Source organism: Brienomyrus brachyistius, chromosome 8 (genome assembly GCF_023856365.1).
Source record: "Brienomyrus brachyistius isolate T26 chromosome 8, BBRACH_0.4, whole genome shotgun sequence".
In the NCBI taxonomy this organism is placed as follows: domain Eukaryota; kingdom Metazoa; phylum Chordata; class Actinopteri; order Osteoglossiformes; family Mormyridae; genus Brienomyrus; species Brienomyrus brachyistius.
In genome coordinates this window covers 29,247,288-29,268,643 of record NC_064540.1, presented here as the reverse complement: position 1 = coordinate 29,268,643, position 21,356 = coordinate 29,247,288, and the positions used below count along the sequence as shown (strand labels likewise).

The window sequence follows — 21,356 nt, the reverse complement described above, 5'->3', positions numbered from 1 at the left end:
TTGTCTGTCTGTGAAATCTGGGGCTCACTTTTTGACAAAGATGAGTATTAATAGAACAGATCAGATTTGCTGTTTGTTAGTCATACATACTATTTCGCATTATGTATTTTATCAGAGAATTAGGCTCCTTTAGTTAAAAAAATGGATGTTTAAAACCTTGTGGAAAAGTCCATTCTTGTGTGGTATGTAAGAATTTACAAGGGGGGGATAGCAAAGTAGTACCCTTTGAAAGCACATTTACAGCTCAAATTATAAGAACATAAGTAAACAAACCCATAATGTACACTATTTACACTGAAACAAAAATATTTAATACTTATGATTTGTCTGGAGTACATATGAATATATGATACAGTAACTGTGAAAATCATTACAAACAAATACATTTTGATATTATTGGAACTGAACTTACGATCTATTGGAACTTCAATTGGGTACACCGCTTGCCACACCAACTGCAGAAGTGAGAATGCGGCTACAGTGAATTCCGGCCACCTCCTGGTCAGCATCTCTCCTTTGGCTGGCTAACTTGATTGAAGCGTTACACTCTTTCCAATTGGCTGAGTCATGTACTTCTGGCTATGCCTCTGACCTGGTACATAAATACACCAATGCTCACATTTGAAGTCATTATTGTACACAAGGCAGCATTCAAAAAACATGACGTAACTGGATGTCTCCTAATCATGTGGCCTATACTGCCTGTGATAGGCTACCGGGTAACCTATACCCGGTAAAAGCAGAATAAACACTTGGAAAATGTTTTTACTATGGAACATATGTTTACATGACAGCACCTTCCATAGAGGAGGTTCCACTATGCTTTTTATCAGATCGTGTTTGCCAGATCTCATGATGTGAGGCTGTCTGGCCAAATAAGACCAACACATCCACAGGAACATGTCATGGACTGTAAAAGTAGTATAAAATATATTTAAAAATTGACCTTGGATTTTAAGAATTAATATTGGATTATTTTTTAAACTTAGCCCTAGTGTCCATCAAATCACACTCATCTGAAAATCTGGGACTCATAATGTGTACTTTACAGCACCTGGGCGTTATAAGCCCAGGGAAAAATTCCAGTTCTGCTGAGACTGTGGTCCAACCAGCAACCTTCGTATCACAGGCACAGAGACTTAGCCCACTAAGCCACACACCGGAGAATGCTGCAGTTACTGTACTGCATTCCCTGCAGCACAAATATATCAGATGCCTCAGGTAATGGTAAACAAACTAAAGTGGACTGATGGTTCAAGAAAAATATTTTAAAGAAGCACAAGAAGAAATCTAATGCAGTGATCCAAGTTCAATCTGGGGTGTGGCCATCTATGTCAATAGACAAAAAAAGTTATAAACTGACCTGCATGCTTTTGAGAACAACTGGGTTGAAACTTGATAGATAACAGGTTAAATAAAACTAGAATTCTCATGCATTTATATATATATATTATGGATATATCAGATAATGTAAATTGCTAGCACTATTAGAGTAAGCACTGACATCCATTTCCCTACAAGCCAGCACTGTGAACTAGAACAAAGCTTTGTGTTCAAAGCACAGCAATGTTCAATGCTCCTGTGGACCAGGGAAGCTGGTGGGAAGGGAGCTTAAAGATGCATGCTGGGAAAGCAAAATGAGCCCTTCTGAACTTGCCATAAAGGCGTAGGCAGTGGTTAAGACTGCATCTCCACCACTGCAGCAGACAGCAAAGATGCACATGGTAACCACGTGTTTCAAATGTTCAAGTGAAGTAGGAATGCTGAGATGCAGCAAACGATCTAGTCAAAAGACTGACAATACCTCCTGTGTTTATGGTAGCAATTGCTGAAAAAAATGTTTCTTCTAAGACGCACCATTCAGAATTTTCAGAGTAAAACAAACAAACAAATAAAACCTGAAATACAGACATTGGGAAAAACATGCAACAAAAGCAACAAAGTAAAAAAGGACTGGTCAGCAAAAAGTGAACAGTCATGCAAAGGGGATGTTTTTTGTTCAAATAATTTCAGCAGAACATGGGACTCCCCAGTGGTTTAGAGGCAAACAAGATGACATAGAAACTCTTCTAGCCAGCAGAGCATGAACAATGCTGATGCCTCGGGGAATGTGCTGTTAGGCAGACTAAACAACAGCCCTTGCACACTCCCCCATTCTTAGCGAGTTCTGCCACCATATTCTCTCTCCCCAAGGGTGAGCTCCACCCTTCATCCTAGATGCCATCTGGCTTTAAGGTCCATTCTATGGCTTGTCCCGTACTCTGTTTCCAGAACATATTGGCTTGACCTTCAGCCCCTTTACATCTTACTGTCTAACTTAAATGACATACCTAGAGTTTTAGCCTAACACATAAAACATGATGACTACATTTCAGAAGTACTGCAAATATCTATTAAGATAAAGGGTACAATGAGGGTTCATGGGAGCTGGTGAGAAAAGTGCAGAGGATAAATTCTCAGTTTCAGCACTTCTAGCACATTGCTCTGGATGAAGAGATTAGCGTTATAGACAGCAAAGCATCACAGGAACAATCATTTGCTCTTGCAGAATGACCTAATTTAAAGGATGGAAATCAGATGAGGGGGGCAGCATAAGGAGAAGAAAGGAAGTAATCAGGACAGATGCAATGAGAAGGGGGGTAGGGCTGGAAGAAAAGAGGCAGTGAGATGCATTTTGTGTTACTCATCAGCAGCTCTGCCTAATAGTGACAAATCAATCCTGCGTACCCTGCAGCCACAGCTCATCCAGACCCCTTCCACTGCCATTAATAAAACATGCCAGCTAGCCAAAGTAGCTATATGAAAGCCTACCTCACAATGGGGAGATTCAATTGACATCACATCTGAATCAGTTGCACTTTTACCTGAATATAATCTAATAATGAAGCAGCACAAATAAATTGCTGCATTTCAGTTTGTGCCCATTGGATTTCAAAGGCAGTGTGATCTTGAAAATATACCGTAAAGCAACATTATACTGTCCCGTGATTCTGAAAAATCAAGCTAAGAAAATCTCTGACAAGCTCATAAGTAAATTATGCTGAGAAAGATGCTGGTTCCCTGTTCTATTCAACACTTCCTAAGAGACACAAAAATGTACTGCCCATAGCAAGAGTTTTTCCCCTTTCTTTTGATTTCTGTTCTTCTGTTGTGTGCTGATGAACAGAAAAAAAATTTAATACCAACCCACCCTCACCAGCCCCATTCCTAATGAAGAAAAATAATAAAAAGCTCCTATAACACTTGGCTGGGTATTCAATACACACATTCAGTAATCAGAGAGACAGCATCAAGACATCATTCTTTGATACATTTCAAGTGCCCATTTCTATTTTAATTTGAAGAGATTCCTCATAGGTTTGGAACACTTAAAAACTAAATATTACTTGAGACGCTTAAAAATAAATGCAAGAAAAGAATCTTCCACTTGGTCTCACACAATGAAAATGCACAATTTCCACATTTACACCTCGCATGGAGACCTTTTCACCCTTGGTTCCACTTCAGCCAATAAAAGGAGACAAGCTTAGCATGGTTTCTTAGCAACAGTATCACAGAGCAGAAATAGTAATGTAGCCATTGAAGGGGAGGGGAGAACCATGATTGGGAGTGCCTCTCCCGTTACCAGCCCAGAAATAAGAAATATTTATATAAATCAGCTCAGTACACCGAAAATATATCATTGAAAATAATTCATCACATTATAAACAGCTGTTCCCAAAAAAGAGAATCGGAACAGTAAAAACTCATCCAAAACTGATTGAAAAGAAATATATAAGTGTAGTGTAGTGATGTACTAAATATGAGGAGATAAGGTCAACCATAGGTCAGAACTAAATGATCAATATCTGCATCTGATTTGGAGCTATTTCTTGCAAACAAAACTGCAAGACAACCTAATATGTTTAGGTCTCTTCTTTTATCTCAATTTCTGGCAGCAGTTTAGTTTCAGCATAAAAATTATGAAAAGCAGCTAAAAATTCTGCATGTGTGTGACATTGTAAAAATATACTCAGTGAAGTCAAACAAAAGATTTGGAGATGCTAGGTGTAATTTGCCTTGGGTTGTCCTGGTGGTTAAATAAATTCCAGCTCCTTATGCATCTTGGTAACCAGCATGATAGGATGTGGGCGTTCCATGCATCAGATACCCACTGTGACTGGTAGATGAAGTATTGAGAACAAACCCCACAAAGGGACCAGGCCATCATAAATAGTTTTTATGGAGGGGGTGGGGAAGGGACAATATGTGGTTTGGTGTGGTGACAAATTCACAAAGTCAAACCTTTTTAACCATATGTAAGCAGGTAGAAATGATTTCTGATTATGTAAAATAATAAGATGAAAAACATTAAATTCTGCTACTCCCATTTTACTTTTCAGATACCCATTGAGTTTACCTTTTCCATTATCTTCAAGTCAAAATAACAATGCAGTGGACAATACAAAAGCAACTGCATTTAAATTTAAGGGAAGAGGTGGAAAAGGGTGAGGGAGGAAATGGCACAACAGAATTAAGAAGAAGGTGTCAGTTCAACAGTCTACCATTTATCTACACTTAATAAGTAATTAGATATAGTCTCTCTCCAATGAGAAACACATCTCCAAAATTCCATTATTTCAGGACAACACATTTTCTGAAAAAATATTTCACAAAAACATTATGACACTCCCAGACCATAAACAGAAACACAGCCAACGGTGAATGGTTTAATGTTTTAAATGGACTTATGTAGGTTATTGTCAGCGAGGAAAATACTGTATTAGCCAAATATAAGATGACCCATGTTATAAGATGACCCCCCCAGTTTTTGACAACTATTTTCAGAAAAAAAGATTTTGGGATACCAAGTCTTACCTTTATAAAGAAAAAAAATATATGACAAGAACATATAGATATATATAGAAAAGTTGAGCCATATTAATGAATTATATGACAGCTCTTTTAAAATGAATGTTACAATCTTTATTAACAGCCACTAATAGCAAAGTAAATAACAGCAGCGGCACACCCAGGGAAGCCCAAAATTTACACGATACTCAGGGATACAGGCTAAATAAATGAATTGCCAGGGTTGCCAGTTCTTACGCATGTGGTGTAATACTCACGCTTTTTGACTCTCAAAAAGCTTACAGCAAATCTATATTATGGTAAGTCAAAACACTTGTAACAAAATATTGTATTTGGTGCCATCTTTTTTTGTGTAGACCACGCACATAAGACGACACCTCTTTTTCAGACCTATTTTGAGGAAAAAAAAGCGTCATATTCAGGCCAATATGGTACATCAGTTTCAACAAAATACATGCTAATCTTGCTTTATATTAAAAATTAACAATGACGTTAGCTAGCTATCTATCTAGCTATTAACAATAAGTTAAAATTAGCAAGATAAAATAAATCATACAAACAACCATCATGAATCCAAATTTAACTACAAACTTAAATACTAGATACATAGATGATGGCATTTAACATTCAATTACATGTCAAATGCTACAGTATCAGTAGACATAGGACAATGGACGTATTCCATCTATTGTACAAAGCCACAATCCTCAAAAAGTGAACATATGCAATTCTAATTGTTACTAACTTGTTATCCAGAGCTTTGCAAATAGTTCATTTATAATGTGCAATAGACCCATTTCCGGCATTGGAACATAAAAACTTGGATTGAATCGCCAATCTACCACTTTTGTTACATAGATATGTACAGTAGTACTAGGGGCCGGACAGGCAGGTCACTTCCCATATCATAATGCCAAGTGGTCACTCCTGTAGAACATTTTGTTTAACATATATGTATATAAAATGTGCCCTATTTCCTATTCTATACCTTCCCTCATGCTTTTAAATACTAGTTAAGAAGTATGCATTCTGTCCCCAGCCTGTACTGCATTTTGATGCATAGAACACGGGAGTAACAGAAATATGAATTGCCTAATACCTCCAAATGTTCATTATCATAAAGCCCTCGATTTCTGTGCTCCATTTGAACACCCAAGGCCCACTGAATATTGAGGGATGCCTGGTATGGTTCGATATTCTCATAATGTGCGATTCTAAGGGTGCTTCTTGATTTATTTCACACAGAAAACACTAAAAACAGCATAATCTAAATAGGAAGCGGAACACTGGCTCTCTTACATAGCCAGGTATATAGATAAATAACCCCTGTCCTAGACAAATCACTCAGAAAATATACTTTTCTAATTTCAAAATTTCCCTTCAAGAACATAGTACTTTCATCTTGGACAAGTGCTGAAATGTTCTCCCAAAGTCAACTGTAGAATCCAGCAATCGGATTTGGCTTAGAGACTCTAGACTCACATGTTTAGAGTACTACATTAAAACTAATTTATTAAAATATAGCCTTTAAATATTCTGACAATGGTAGCAATACTCACTACTGTATGTCATTTTTCATCTGTTATATTTTGCTGAAGTCATACATTAAACAAGACTCAAAGGTAAATAAACATGCAAATTGTAAATGGTGAAAGTTTCTCTTTACTAAAGGATTTCATGCCATTCTGTCCATCTGTGTTCATTTTTCTGTCACAGTCTGCATATACAGTATGGACTCCAGTTCCCAAAATCTTCATATCCACTTCCTGTTCCCTGTTTTTTTTACCCACCTGTTTCTGTTCCTTTGTTTACCTTGATGTTTCATTTTGCCCCACTGTGCCTTATTTCCCTTGCCCTATTTGGCCTTCCTTGTGAGACTGTCAATGTTTTGTCCTGCTCCTGTTGTGCTGTGTTTTTTTTTTACCTTTGCCTTCATGTTTCTGAATCTGCCTAGCTCTTTTGCCTTTCTGTCTTTCCTTGTCTGCCTTTGACACTCAAATGCAAATTGTAAGACTGTTGCTACAGGCAAACGTCTGCTTCTCTGCTCCTCCCCCCTAACTAGGCTTGAATAGCAGATGACGGTAAAACGGCAATGATAATGTTGGGTGGGGTACTCAGCTGTGGGGCTGGAACCGTTTGACGTTTTGTCAATAACTATCAATAACTAACGTGAAATTCATAAACAACAGTAATCATTTTCAATAAGTATCAGCCATAAGCAGTCTGTGCAGCAATCCATTATTTAAAAGTCCAGACTCAGATAAAACATACCCACATTGTGAAAACCAGCATGAGCAAATGTAAATGCATACTAGCTATACTATGCCTTCTCAAATGTATCAGTATTTTAATAAGTATCAGAAGTTTTACTCTTTTTAGACAACAAAACAAACAATTGTAGAGATGAGGATCTTCCATTTTTGTCAGTAAAGCAGAAGTTATGTGTCAAACCGACATCAAGCTAAAGACATTACAAACTAGATTTTCCATGCTGTGGTGGATGGCTTGCCTATTGAAGTTGAACAAAGTAATTTACTAATCACAGCATTAGCCCCAGGATATTAAGGTACCATCTACAAATGCAAAACATTCGTATGGATATGTGGTGGTATGGATCTGTGGTTTTAAATAATAATAATTTTGAGGGGCCATTTTCCATGTTTGTTATGTTGCATTGTCTGCTGAATCAATACCTAATTTTTATTTTTATCTTCAATTGCACTGCAATGCCTAAGAAACCCATACAGTGTGCTGTACCATTACTTTTGGTAATATGCCATGAATATGTTGCTGTAGAACATGACAGCTCAAACAGACATTGGATAGTGAAACAGTATTAACAATACATGTTAGAAAGACAACCACACAAGACAACATCAAGGCAGTGAATCAGAGGTCGTACACTAAGCCAGGGAGATGGGGCCAATGCATTTAACAGAATTTGGACTTTCATTCCTTTCATGCCTCATTTTCAAACTCAACTCAGTTGTGGTTACGAATAAGCATTTGCCAAGACACATAACTACAATGTAGTGCAGACATCCATCCATCCATTTTCCGAATCGCTTATCCATCTGGGTTGCGGGGGGTCCGGAGCCTATCCCGGAAGCTACGGACACGATGGTGCAGATATTTCAATTTGATAGATATGGTGGAAATATAAGTTAATTTAAAACAATTCTAATTTTCAACAGTTTAAAAAAAGGGCATCTCTTGTTAGAAGACAAATCACATTTTGAGAATACCACATAATCTTTCCCAACAAGAACTGAATATTTCTTTCAAATATTTGCACAGTAAGGCTTTTTTTGTCACCCCATATCCCTCCATCTAGGATCTATTAACCATTCTTCATTTATTCACACAATGACTATAATACTTTCAAATTGCAATCTTTGTTCTCTTATATTTTCCACATCCTCTAAGGACTCAATAAATCATTAGATGTAAAAATAGGATAAAAAACATGAAAATTATAGAAGACAAAAAGATATTTCTGACAGCATTCGGTTTTCCTGTAAATGGGAACATTTCTTTCCTGGCAAAAGGATTTTTTTTTGCTTTGTTCTTGGGTGATAAATGACTTGAAGGTGCAGCACTCATATACTTGAGGTTCACAAATCTTCTCTACAATGAAGTGTAATGGGCTGTTCTGGTGATTTCAATGTCAATCTTATACTCCAAAACTGGTAGAATAAAAACCTCCACCAAACAATGTCTTGGATCTGCTACCACTGCCCTGAGACACATGCACCTGGGGAATTCAGACGGCACAGGCGGCATATACAACCTGCTCCATATTCAATGTCCTACGGCATCATACACTATAGTCACTTGGCGCAAAAACTCTTTTTTCAGTATTTTTTTAAAAAGCACATGGCTCCATGTTATGCCCACCCAATTATGCAATGAAGCAACAGACGAGTACGTGGGTTCAGAAAATGTGTTAAAGGCCAGCCTCCAGTCAGCTGCAGTTTGGTCCCGCACAAAAGGGCTGTGTCTGTTTGTCAATGGAGCTCAAAGAGAACCAAGAGAGGGAGAGGGGAAGCTGACAAAGAGGAGCAGGGACAATATCAGTTGTGACAATACTAGGAACAGCAAAGGACCTGGAATCTTTTAATGACACAAGCCAACTATGTGGAAACATGTTGGTTTACTTTCATCATGTCAAATTTATAATAAAATATCTATAATCAGTGACTCATCAATGTGTTGTGTATTTTTAAAAATAGCACAATGAGAGAGAGAAAAAGTAAGAGATATGGAGAGTTACTCTTCAGATCTTAAAACTGCAGTGTTTATGGACTGCAATACAAATGCTTTTTAAGTTATATATGATATTGTTATCGAAAAAGCATGTAACACCATTACAGATTTAACCCACTGTGACTCAATAGATCATTTAAGTATTAAAGTACACATACTTCGCAAAACAAAAATAAAATTAAATAAAAAAATAACAGATATGTAATGTTATTAATTGCTGTACTTTGTGTCATTGTTTATGTCAGATTATATTATTCATTGCTCTATTGTCTATGTGTAAATACTGAGTTAGCTAAGGACGCTCAAATAAAATGCCGATTAAGGGCAACACTGCTACAGAGAACAAAAGATAATACAACCCGATATAAAATCCTTTTCTTGAGGGTAAAGACACAGCCAAAGAACACAAATAAAGAAAACATAAAAATGTTTTACCTCATGTGCACGATACTTTAAGTGAGATTCAGTTGCTGCTTAGGTTGACTCAAGCCTATCATTAGAAATCCCTGTCAATGGCACTGGCAAATTATGTCTTGGTAGGATTCCAGATGAAATAACTGACTGACCACTGCCTTTTCTTCCCAATCCAGGTACAGAAAAACTTCTTCCAATGACAGTATGGAAACAATGCTGTTTCCCTCCCCTCACTTCTCACTCTGTATAACACCCATGCACAGATGCCGATTCTCTCCCAGACAGACCCCTATTCCTTTATCCCACCTACCTAATGAATAATAAAAGGACTCAGGCCCCACCCACTCTCCTTTCAAGCACACACACACAAACACAAAAAGCAGAGTTGTCATGCACACTCCCCACCCTCTGGTCCTGTGTGTTGCTGTGGAAGTGCTGCTAACAAAGCTTCCATAAGGAATCTTTGGATTTTTTCACTTTCTTCCTCACAGCTTCCTCCGATGAATCTGCCCATACTAGAGCTAAAAGTCCAAATTATATCTTATCAGGAACAAATATTCTGTAATTGTATTCCAAACAAAATTCTGATCACACACAGAACCAAGCTGAACTTCAGCTGTATCACATCTGACTAATATGTGTGAATTTTAAGTTGGAGAGAAATGGGGGGTGAACTGGTGTTCACATTTTACCATACTGGACACGGATCTTGAGCAGAAGAGCTCCAATGAAGTTTCCTCATGTGTTGTGAACTCTCTACAACACTATAGAGCATTCTAGTAGAATAGAAGCAAAACACTAATTATATTTTATTATTTTGACCTGTTAGCTCACCATTTTAGTCTTCAAATTAAATTTGAGCTGTACCAGGAAAGTAAGAAAGACTGAGAAGATGTATGGAATTAGTGCTTCCATATTAAATAAGGTTCGTAGATGACTCACATTAGGTTGTTTATACACATAGATTGTATTCCAGTAGCATATACACATTATAGTCTTGCAATAGCCCCATATTACTTCATTTGTTTTCCACTCCACAGACTTCACTACATATTTTTGGAGTGAAACAGAAGGTGAAAAAACAAGGGTGGCATGACATTGCAAACTTTAGTCCAAGCATGTATTCTAAATGTCAATATTTAATATTGATTAAAAAACTGTTTTCCACTCACCATCCATCCATCCATCCATCACCATTTGTTTGTTCAGGATCCGGGTTGTGGGGGTAGCAACTTCAGGAGACATACCCAGACCTCCCTCTCACCTGTACCAGGGGGGGTGGGGGGGGGGGGGGTGCCGAGGCGTTCCCAGGCCAGCCGAGAGATATAATCCCTCCAGCGCATCCTAGGCCTACCCTGTAGGACATGCACGGAAAACCTCTCCAGGTAACCGCCCAGGAGGCATCCGCGTCAGGTGTCCAAACCACCTCAGCTGGCTCCTTTAGACGTGGAGAAGCAGCAGTTCTACTCTGAAGCTCTCCCAGATGTCCAAACTTCTCACCCTATCTCTAAGGGAGAGCCCAGACACCCTGCGGAAAAACCTCATTCCGGCCGCCTGTATTCACAATCTCATTCGTTCGGTCACTAACCACAGCTCATGATCATAGGTGAGGGTAGGAACGAAGATGTACCAATAGATCAAGAGCTTTGCTTTCAGGCTCAGTTCTTTTTTGGCCACGACGAACCGGTTAAGCACCTGCAAAACTGCAGACGCCACTCTGATCCAATTTACACCCACCATCTATGAATTAAATATTTTTCTCAAAATGTTTTCAAATTCCAAACAGAAAATACAGCGTGCATTAAATAAATAACCCTAGCATGGGTTTTAATGTTGCTCATGTTTTCATGTTGGCTTGGAGTGCCCCAGATCCACTCAAAAATTGCGTTTGAATGATAGAATATTAGCCCTTTCACACCAAGTCCTCACTGGCCTGGAGCTCACATGGGTCCCACCGAAAACCGCATTCACACTGCACTTGGTGCCGAGTCTCGCATTCACACTGCACTTGGTGCCGAAAGGGTAGAACAATGATGTCAACGTATGAGTGTTACCATGGGAGAGGTACTGTTTTAATACTAACTTATTAGTTAGCTAAGTTGTCGTTACAAAAAACAGGTTGGCTGTGCAAAAATGTTTAAAAATTAAGCAGCCATAGTCACAACACACATCCAACGCACAAAACATAGCTGGGTGTTTGACGATATGCTATTTTGTTTGATGGATCCTCGGATGGCATCCGACATACCAAACGTAATTAAAGTTCATAGTCACATTACAAGTAAACACAACAATAACAACTTACACGATTCTTCCGACGCGATTGCGGAGATTAATGCTCCAGTCACCTGGTTAGCAGAACTGTTTCCAAACACATAGTCCATTACATTTGTTTTTAGGGCAGCCAGCACAGCTTCTATTTAGTTCTCTTTTTCATTTCCTGTATCCTATAACATTTTTTTGAAAATTACTTGCCTTGTTACTCTGATAACCCCTACGCTTTCTGATGTCACACGCTCCCAACTTCCAGCAGTCTTTCGGAATCAGAAAAATGAGCTCCGGCCTGGACACTTCAAACCCCGCACTGCTGTTATTTTTGATGTAAATGCAAGAACGGGACTGGAATTTAGGCTTGGCACGGGCACCGGCTCTGGTGTCAAAGGGCTATATGACACATTCTCAGCTGAAGCTGATGCTATGTGGGCTTTCCCTGCCAAAGGACTGTCAAGACTTTAGTGAAAAACACTTTGATGTCACTCCTTCTTGGGTTGAGGCACTGAATTGTACTGTATGTGTAAGAGCACTAAACAACAAATCACCTTCTCTAAAACTGCACCCTCATTCCCACAAATATTTTGTTTACCAATACCACCTCTCTTCCACTCATACAGTTTTTCTCCTTTCTACAAATTTCTGTTCTGCCAATAGACAGTTAAAAATAATGGGTTGCTTCATGGCACACGCCCGGTGAAGCTGAAACATCATCCCCACCCACACTGCACCTGAATGGTTGAGTTATGTAAATTTGTAGGTCAAAGTTCAATTAAGATGAATTTGATGCAAACTCACTCCACGAAATCGCACTGGTACTGGAAGTGAGGAATCTGATTTTCGTGTCACAGAACTATAATGGAAGTGAATGAAATGCAAATATTTTATCACACTAGTGTGGCCACATCTTTTGTAATTTTTTTAGCCCAGTCTGAAATTCCTGGCAAAAGCATCTTAAATGCCATGTGGGTCCTCCATGATAAGTTTCACCCAATGGAGATCATCAATAAGGTTTGCTGAAACATTTTTTCCTCTGTCATAAGAAACAAAGCATAGCAAGCTTTGCAATATTAATCACTGTTTCTGTAAAAAAAAATCAGTGTAAAGTTTGCCTCTGTATTTAAATGTGTTCTTCATGCACTCTAGGCTGGTCCTGAAAAATCAACTTCTGAATTTTTTTGCTCTCGCCCCATAGTTTTGTTCTTTGACATCAGAAAATGTTTTTAAAAATTTACTGGACAATTTTTGAACAAATTTAGGGGTTGCTCAAACATCTTGAAAATTGAAGATTTTAAGTTAAAAGTGTGAATCTCGCCTATGGAACATCGCATTGGTATAACCTGCTTTGTGTAGCTATGCTCAAGTTTCTTTTACAGTACTTATTTTAAAATTTTGGAATAAACAGCTAAACATTCTTTGCAGTGTTTACAGTAGCCATTAGGGTGTTCCTTAAGTATGCATCAAAAATAAAACAGCAAGATTCCTTAGGTCTCACCCTCTAATATTGTCACAGGCAACAAAAGAAGTATTTCTGCAAAGTTTGAGTGATATTGGTGCCTATTTAGGGGTTGGTCAAGCAGAACAAAGTTATGGTTAATACTGAAATTCTAAGTCAAGGTGAAATATAGATCTATCAAACGTTATTTTTACCTGTTTTTAAATAACTTAATAATACAACGGTTGTTTGTGTTGAAACCACAGGGTTAGGCTTCCTGGAGCTTGATGTAGCCTTATGGAATGAAAACACAAATTATCAGCACTGCTGAATGTTGTACATAACATACAGTATGTGTTGTCAATGACACAGCTGAATGGGCAGTTTCACTCATTGAGGAGTATAATGCCATACTGACAACAAAAGACACTCAAAAACAATATCTATTGCAGGTCATGAAACAGCATCGCAAACAATTGCCTGACTGTTCTAAACAAATTTTCCAACAATTGACTGCAAATCTTTGTCGATACGGATTACACTCAGTGACTTGCAAGATTCTCAGTAATATTTAATCATTTTCAAGTTTGTTTCGGTTGTCTTTAGAAATACTGTGTTCAGTTGAATGGAAACAGTTGGTGGAATGGAAAGTGAATTACGTTATTAAGAGCTGTAGCACACATTTTCACAAATTTTGACAAATTGTCAGTAACTGACTATGAATTCACTATTTGTGAGGACTGCTTCATTTATGTTTCAACACAAACAACTGTTGTAGTGTTAAGTTATGTAAAAACAGGTAAAAAATAACGTTTGATAGATCTATATGTCACCTTTACTTAGAATTTTGGTATTAACCCCTAAACAGGCACCAATATCACTCAAACTTTGCAGAAATACTTCTTTTGTTGCCAATATTAGAGGGTGAGACCTAAGGAATCTTGCAGTTTTATTTTTGATGCATACTTAAGGAACACCCAAATGCACTCTTCAAGTCAATAATTTCGTCCTTACTGTTGGACTCAAAGACAGCATGGCACATTTGTGAGAAATTTTACAAAAATGAGTGATGAAGAGAAATCTAAACAGGAACTCGTCACCAGAAGATATTTGCCTTCCTCTGTATGAAAATATTTTGGATTCCAAAGAGACAATACTAAGCAAGTGTTTGGTTGGCACTGCTTTGTATCCGCACAACTCGTGAAAACACCAGTTTATCTAACAGACTACTGGAAGATAAAGTTTAGTCAAATAGAAATAGAAATAATCTTGGAAAAATCTGACTCATTATTTGCTATATAAATATCTCAGTCTTTATTGCAAAAGATCCACATTGTGGTATTTGAAAATTTCCTATTTCATTCATCAGTATAGTCTTTTTTCGAAATTTTGCTTTATTTTACATATTAATTTTCATGTGCAAATAAGTGTCTCTTAGGATTTGTTATATAGTCACGTTGACAGACACCTAGCTTTGTTTGTTTCCAAATGTTTGTAGCTATTTGAAGTTTTAATAAAAAAAAAACAATTTAAAAACAAATTCTGTTTTCCCTGCTGTACTGAAATTGCACCGAACCATGAACTCAAAATCGCGGTTTGTAATAACACATTTTTTTTTCCTAAGAGCACTAATAGCACAAGGGCCATCAACCATCTTCATGCTACAAAAAGCTTATACAAGATTACAAGAAACCAAGTACCACTACAGTATGTCCCCAAAGACCTTTGAGATGCCTGAGACCTCCCATGCCAACAACACAAACCGGCTAATACAAAGGTCCATTCTGGCTCTCGCATCAGGTGCACTCCTTATTGAACTGTTTAAAAATGTAAAACAGGTCATACCCACAGCACGATGGGTACAAAGAAAGTGAACGGAAATAGACGGCATTTTATTTGGGGATTATAGTGAAACAGACCACTCACTCAGTGATGCACATTTATCCGACTATCATCTAAACACTAATATGTGGGGCACAGAAGTGATAAATGAGCAATAAATGAGCCTCATCTACTACAAACAAATCCAAAAAGAAAAAAGCCAGCGATTTTGCATAGATATCTATGTACAAAATATGAATACAATAAACATAAATGCAAGAACCCATGGGAGGGATGTACTGGCTTCAGTCCAGCACAGAAACATACAAAATAAACATACATAAAGAAATAAATGTATGCACGCAAAATGCATGGAACATATCTGATACCTGCTAGAGGGGATCATTTCTTATGACCATAAAGCAGATGGGTGGTAAAAGCTTTCTCCAAAGAGAACTCACACTTTTTTCCCTGCTTCTCTAAGTGCCAAACCACAGAGCTTCAGATTCCAATTTAATAACCCTGCATCCTCACTCCAGAATTCTATTTGTGGACCATGTTTTGTCATTTGCACCTTATCAACATCCTGCCCATTTAAAGCTGTTCAGCATATGTAAGAGTAAGTGATGCTTTTTTTACTGTTGTTTCTTAGCAGACTTGTTTATGCAAAGCAGATAACACATGTATGGTTTTCCAGCAGAGGGTACTGACAATTTTCTTTAAGTATGTATTATTAATATATCTACAAAAAAATGTAGTCTAAGTGACAACACTAAATTCAAGCATTATCATAATGCAACTCTAACTGTAAGCCATCCTAGTATCTAAATAACACTGATTGTGCTGTTTTGTCTATTATATGGGTTATGGGTAATCTGATCTAACTTGTACCAATAAAAATATTGCAATATATACTGAATTATAAATATTCTTAAAAAAATTTGACTTGTTCTCTTTTCACACAAAGGTAGGTGTCAATGCTGCACAGTAAAAACGGTATATCACTGCAACTGTTATAAGATGAATGAATGAAAATGCATGAAAATACATAAATGAACCATTACATTTATTAATTACTTATGTTCCATAAAAATAAGACTAATTGTATCTCTAGCCACTGCTCCTTCTCCCTCCCGATTGTTAAATTCCCTTTTCTGTCATGTGAGAATACACATAAGAGCTAAAAGGCTAAGCCAGGCCAAGGGGAGTGAAACAAGCCCAGTGACAGTTAAGATCAGGAAAACTACAGCAATCACACATGACACCTAGCCCTCAGCCAACATTAATTTGAATGTTAATGTGGTGCCAGTTCTAGAAAGAACATGGACATGTCTAGAAATGAAATCAGGCATTTTTGGTGCATTCCATCAACACGTTATTGCACATGTAAGTATTTCCATGAGTTCTCAGTTACTACTACGACTGCAATGGATACTGGCTGTCCTTTGAGCTCCGTCTCTGAGAGAACACCACAATCAACAGGAATTATTATCATTTCCTACTGACAAACACAATGGAGGTGAACACTGTGGGACTGGCTTGACCTCTTCTTTAAGTCTAGCTAGAGGCAACTGGGTAACAGCCTCATAAAGCAAAACTACAGTTAATGACTGATCCAGTGAGCCATCTGCAGCACAGCTTGTGCTTCAAACATCTGTTTCAAATCAATATATGGTAACAGAAGGGGAAACAGACTTTTCACTAATGAAAAGCACAACAATAATTAATACAATTTGTTTTCAATTGAATAAAATGTTACATATCTCAGCAATATTATATTCTAGGCAATTAATATTTCATAAATTGAAAGCATTTCATGTTTCATGAGACAAAAGAAAAGAATCACCTATTTGCAGATCCTGAAAGACCCTTATATTTAAACATTAAATACTCACACACATCCAGACCACTTAAATGAGTAATACATTAAATCCTCAGCAGCAAGCTTGTCTAAAGCAGCATTTAGTTTTTATGCTTCCTAATAAAGATCCTTCTGAGGTGACACATTTTGGCAATACAAAAAGCCTGGCAAAATACTAACCCCCACAAGACAAGTTTCTCTGGATTACAGCCGCCACTTCACTTAATACCTGTCACCCTGACTGCTTTCCTTGGAGAGAAAACATTTTTGCTGGTGTATGGCTACATGAATTCATAGCTACTTAGGATATTGTTACAGTAAGGTTATGTTACCTAACACAAAATTTAACCACACAGGTCAGTATATAAAGACTACATATGGAAATTGTTCACAATGCAATGAATTAAATATTTCATCGTTTTATCAGCAAAGCCACTATAACATGTTGTATAATGAAAATTTAACCATTGTTTTTTATTCAGTCTGCTTTGCATTTTGCCTCAGAGTGAGTGCTTGGTTATGCCAATTAAATGTACTCCTGTGCATGTTTGCCAGTCAACAAAACCAGTCAATTTGGCAGTAATCGAAAAAAAAGGAGATAAGGGTTGGGATAATTTTTTTCCAGTGGTCTTTTAACCCAACATGCATTAATGAAAGCCCAAGTACGTCAACCTTTACATAAACATGACAAGTCTTTAATAGGGGGAGGGTATGTAAATTATGCATTCTAATGATTTTACAGCAACATATACCCCAGGCAAGAGAAAATCATAGATCCCTACTTCCTTATTCAATAATTTAGTGCCTAGCTCCCAAATATAAATGCAGTGCTTATTTTTTTTCACCATTTTTTTTTTAGTTTTTGACTTTTCAAATTAGACTATGGAGAAGAGGGTCAGAGTGATATGTGTTACTTCTAAATCATTTTAAGTTAATTTCAAAACAAGGTTTTATACTTTTTTTAAACTGAAATCTATATTTATAATTCATTCTTAATTCATTTAGTGTCACCCAAATATACTTGTACCTATAAATGTGTGTTTAGTTTGACAGTACAACACATTTCCCCTAATAATATTTTACTTTTGCAAAGAGATTCATTGTGAGGCACAGCACTGCACTGAGCAGCACTGTCACCTCATACCTCCAGGACTGGGTTTTCCAATTTTTTCTCTGCGCTTTGAGTATGCAGTTTGTATTGTTCTTCTTGTGTTGTATGGTTTCCCCGAAGTTTACTCAGGTCTCCTCCCACTGAACAAAGACATGCAGTTTTTGAACTGATGTCTCCAAACTGCACATAGTGTGTGTTTGTGTGCACCCTGTGACTGACTACCATCCTGCCTAGGATGTCCTCTTGGCTTGTGCCCTATGCTGGTTTGGATAGGTTCAATGCAACCAGAAGATGTATGAATGGAGATTCAGTTTTAAAACTACACGGCATTGAGAGTTCAACAGTTTAATCATTATTTATTGAAACATTTAGTTGTGTGTCCAATTTTATCACAAGGAACCAGTGTATAATTTTATACAGAAAGATGTTTTTCCGAAAAATGTCAGATGTACTCAAACATATAGCCTTTCGGGCACTTTGCTGCTTCTTAAGTACCGAGTAACATGCTACACTCAAGCACGTCACACAAAAAAGCAATCAATAAGGCAAACAGTGCATTGCTATAGCATATGAATCAAATGGTTTACATGAATCACCAAAAGCATTTGAAAATTTTTCATGAGGATACTTCTTTAGTATTACGAAACCCTAGTCTTGGTGTTGCAGTAAGAGCCAACCTGAGTCCTGTAATATGATCACCAAGCTGAATGTCCTGTAGCACTCTCAGAAAGCTAAAGACTGGCATTTTGCACTGTCACACTTCATTAATCCAAGACCATAGAAAGATGTTTGCTTATGTATACTGATAGCAGAGTCAAACAGAGCTGAAGGAAAACCAATTTACTTGAATTTGAAGTGACGTGTAGCATTAAAGGTTATGGTTTGGGTGTGCAATGAACTTTATAGCTTTTGCCAACCCCAGAATCAAGGTCATGTCCTTTACAATCTCTCACATTGAGGAATGGGTGCCGTTACAGAGTGCCATTTGAAAATTCCAAACATGGCCAATGGTCAATGATCAAGAAGCATCAAGTCAACTGGTTGCAAATTATTTTCAAAGTGGATGCTCCATGTCTATTTGTCCTAATTCCTTGGCCTTTGTAAAGGTTGGCATCTAATAATAATGTAGATATATGAAGAGTGCTCCTAAAATCTAGTTCATAGGCAAAGACTACAATATCCATGCAAAGCGATATTTTAAATTAAAGTCACTGTATTGGACTGAGCTGAACACATGTAATTCAGTAATACAAAGATATTAACTGAATGCATTCACCCTCACTCATCATTAATTATCCAAAATCTATTTCCTTTAAGTTTATTGTTTTACTCAATCTCTTTTTATTCTCCAATATAAACTGGTGTTTTGATGCCATGAAGACTATGTGTGCTTTGAGTTAGATCATTTCAAGTCATTCTTCACATTCATCATCACAATGTCTAAAACAACAACAAAAAACAGATTAACACCAATCAAAAAAAACCTAAACTGAACCTTGAAGGAAGCAATCTACTTTTGTGCCCCAATGTTGCTTTCCAGCTAACAACTTTCCTTGATGACACTGTCTTTAATCCCACCTTCATGTCTGCCTCCTTTCCTCTATATTAGAATAAGGAAAGGGGGAGAGTCCCCTGAGGGTGGGAGAAGAGGAGCTTGAATATCAAAAGCCACAATGCATGTCATGTCGACCCTGTGTAACTCCGTCATGCTGCCTCCATTGTCCATCTGCTGGGGCAGAGAATGGAGGAGGCAGAGCCACTGGCACTGGAATGCAGGCCTTCTTTCACTTGTTATTGTCCTGAACACTATGCTGTCTGCCCCAGTCAGCTGTGAACTGAAGGCCTTGTGCTGCCGTCTTAAAAGAATCCGAAGCCCGTTCCTTGTTTTTTTTCTGTGCCATTTCTGTGAAAGCAATAAGCGCCCTGTTCTTGGGGGCAGATGTGGTTTAGGGGAGGACAGATGCTCAGCTTTTGTGCAGCACAAATGAGACATGACAGCTGACAAGTGGAAGATACAAGGAAATGTCCCTAAAACAAGAAGCTCCTGATTTTCCTTCATGGTTCTGCAGATATTGCTAACAAAATTATTGTAACAGGAAGACTACATCCTTTGTTGACTTTTTCCAGACGCACACATTAAGCAATTACTGTACCATATTATTATAAATGATATCCAAGAGGTCACAACAGTGCCTCAGAACTAAACAACCCAATGACTAACATCTTGTACCTGAACAAGCATCAAATTTCTGAGACTTTCTGCTCTATTAGTTTCAAGGATCAGCCTGAACTCTCCTGTTCTCTAAGACTATGGTACTACAACACTGCTATAACAAGTGGCTTATTTTTCAGTTACAGGCTTGTTTCAAAACTTGAACTAGCATGCTCAAGTTCAAGCCAAGATGGGGTATCATCCTGTCTTTGGATCAATGCATTCTTTCATCTAGTGAGAACATCACTGCAGCAAGCAGGATGAGTCACTGATTTGTTGTTAAGTAATTTTTCTCAAGTTGAAAGATCAATTCAGTGTTTCATTACAGGAATCAGTCTCTACACTTTTTCCCTCTTATGAAGCTATTTATATTTTATATGATGTGACACAAACAGTGTTGTCAAAGGAATACTAATTGGCTGTTGTCTCATACACCTATTTTTAACCACTGTATATGGAATGGTAAATAGACTGCATTTATATAGCACTTTTCTACTCTTACAAGTACTCAATCTTCATGCCTCACATTCACCCATTCATACACCGGTGGCAGAGGCTGCCATACAAGGCGCCAACCTGCACACCAGAAGCAATTTGGGGTTCAGTGTCATGCTCAAGGACACTTGGATGGGGCCAGGAGGAACCAGAATAATAGCACTACCTGCTGCGCCACCATTCCCTGGGTTGGGAATGTCAGGATTGATGGTCAGCTACCTGGCCTTCTGGAAATTCTTTATAGCCTAGACGCAGTGCCGAAAACAGGCTACAAGCAGTGATCAAATGAACTTCTGGAATGCAAAAAAAAAAAAAAAACCCCAGAAAACTGTGTTCCTTACCCTGCAGTCTCAATTCAGATGAAAAGACTAATTAATAATATGAACTGTCGTTACTGGTGTCAACTAACATATGACATAGAATGGACAGACAACGCTGCTTTTAACGGCAAGCCTGGTACTGTTTCACTGGCCTGGTTGCCTTAATAATTCTGTAAGACTGACAGTCAAGAAGTGAGAGATAGAAATATGTACACACACATTAATTAACTTGTTCTAAACATAGTGAGTTTATCATCAACTTTAAAATGTCCATTATGGGGCTTCCAACGAGAATGAAA

The 21,356-nt window shown here is 37.7% G+C and overlaps 1 protein-coding gene across 22 annotated transcripts in view; it reads right to left on the bottom strand.

Annotated features, from left to right (window-relative positions):
* nfasca (neurofascin homolog (chicken) a) overlaps positions 1 to 21,356 on the bottom strand; it is a 100,309-nt gene that overhangs the window by 49,911 nt on the left and 29,042 nt on the right. For 21 of the 22 annotated variants that reach the window (XR_007399288.1, XM_049022459.1, XM_049022457.1 and 18 more), the window contains one exon: positions 413 to 592. Coding sequence is in view for 21 of the 22 variants with exons in the window: in XM_049022459.1 (XP_048878416.1) it covers positions 413 to 509 (97 nt within the window). In the remaining variant the exon portion in view is untranslated. Of the gene's footprint in view, positions 1 to 412; positions 593 to 9,552; positions 9,809 to 21,356 lie in introns of those variants that run through there. The other variant, XM_049022456.1, reaches the window with a different exon arrangement.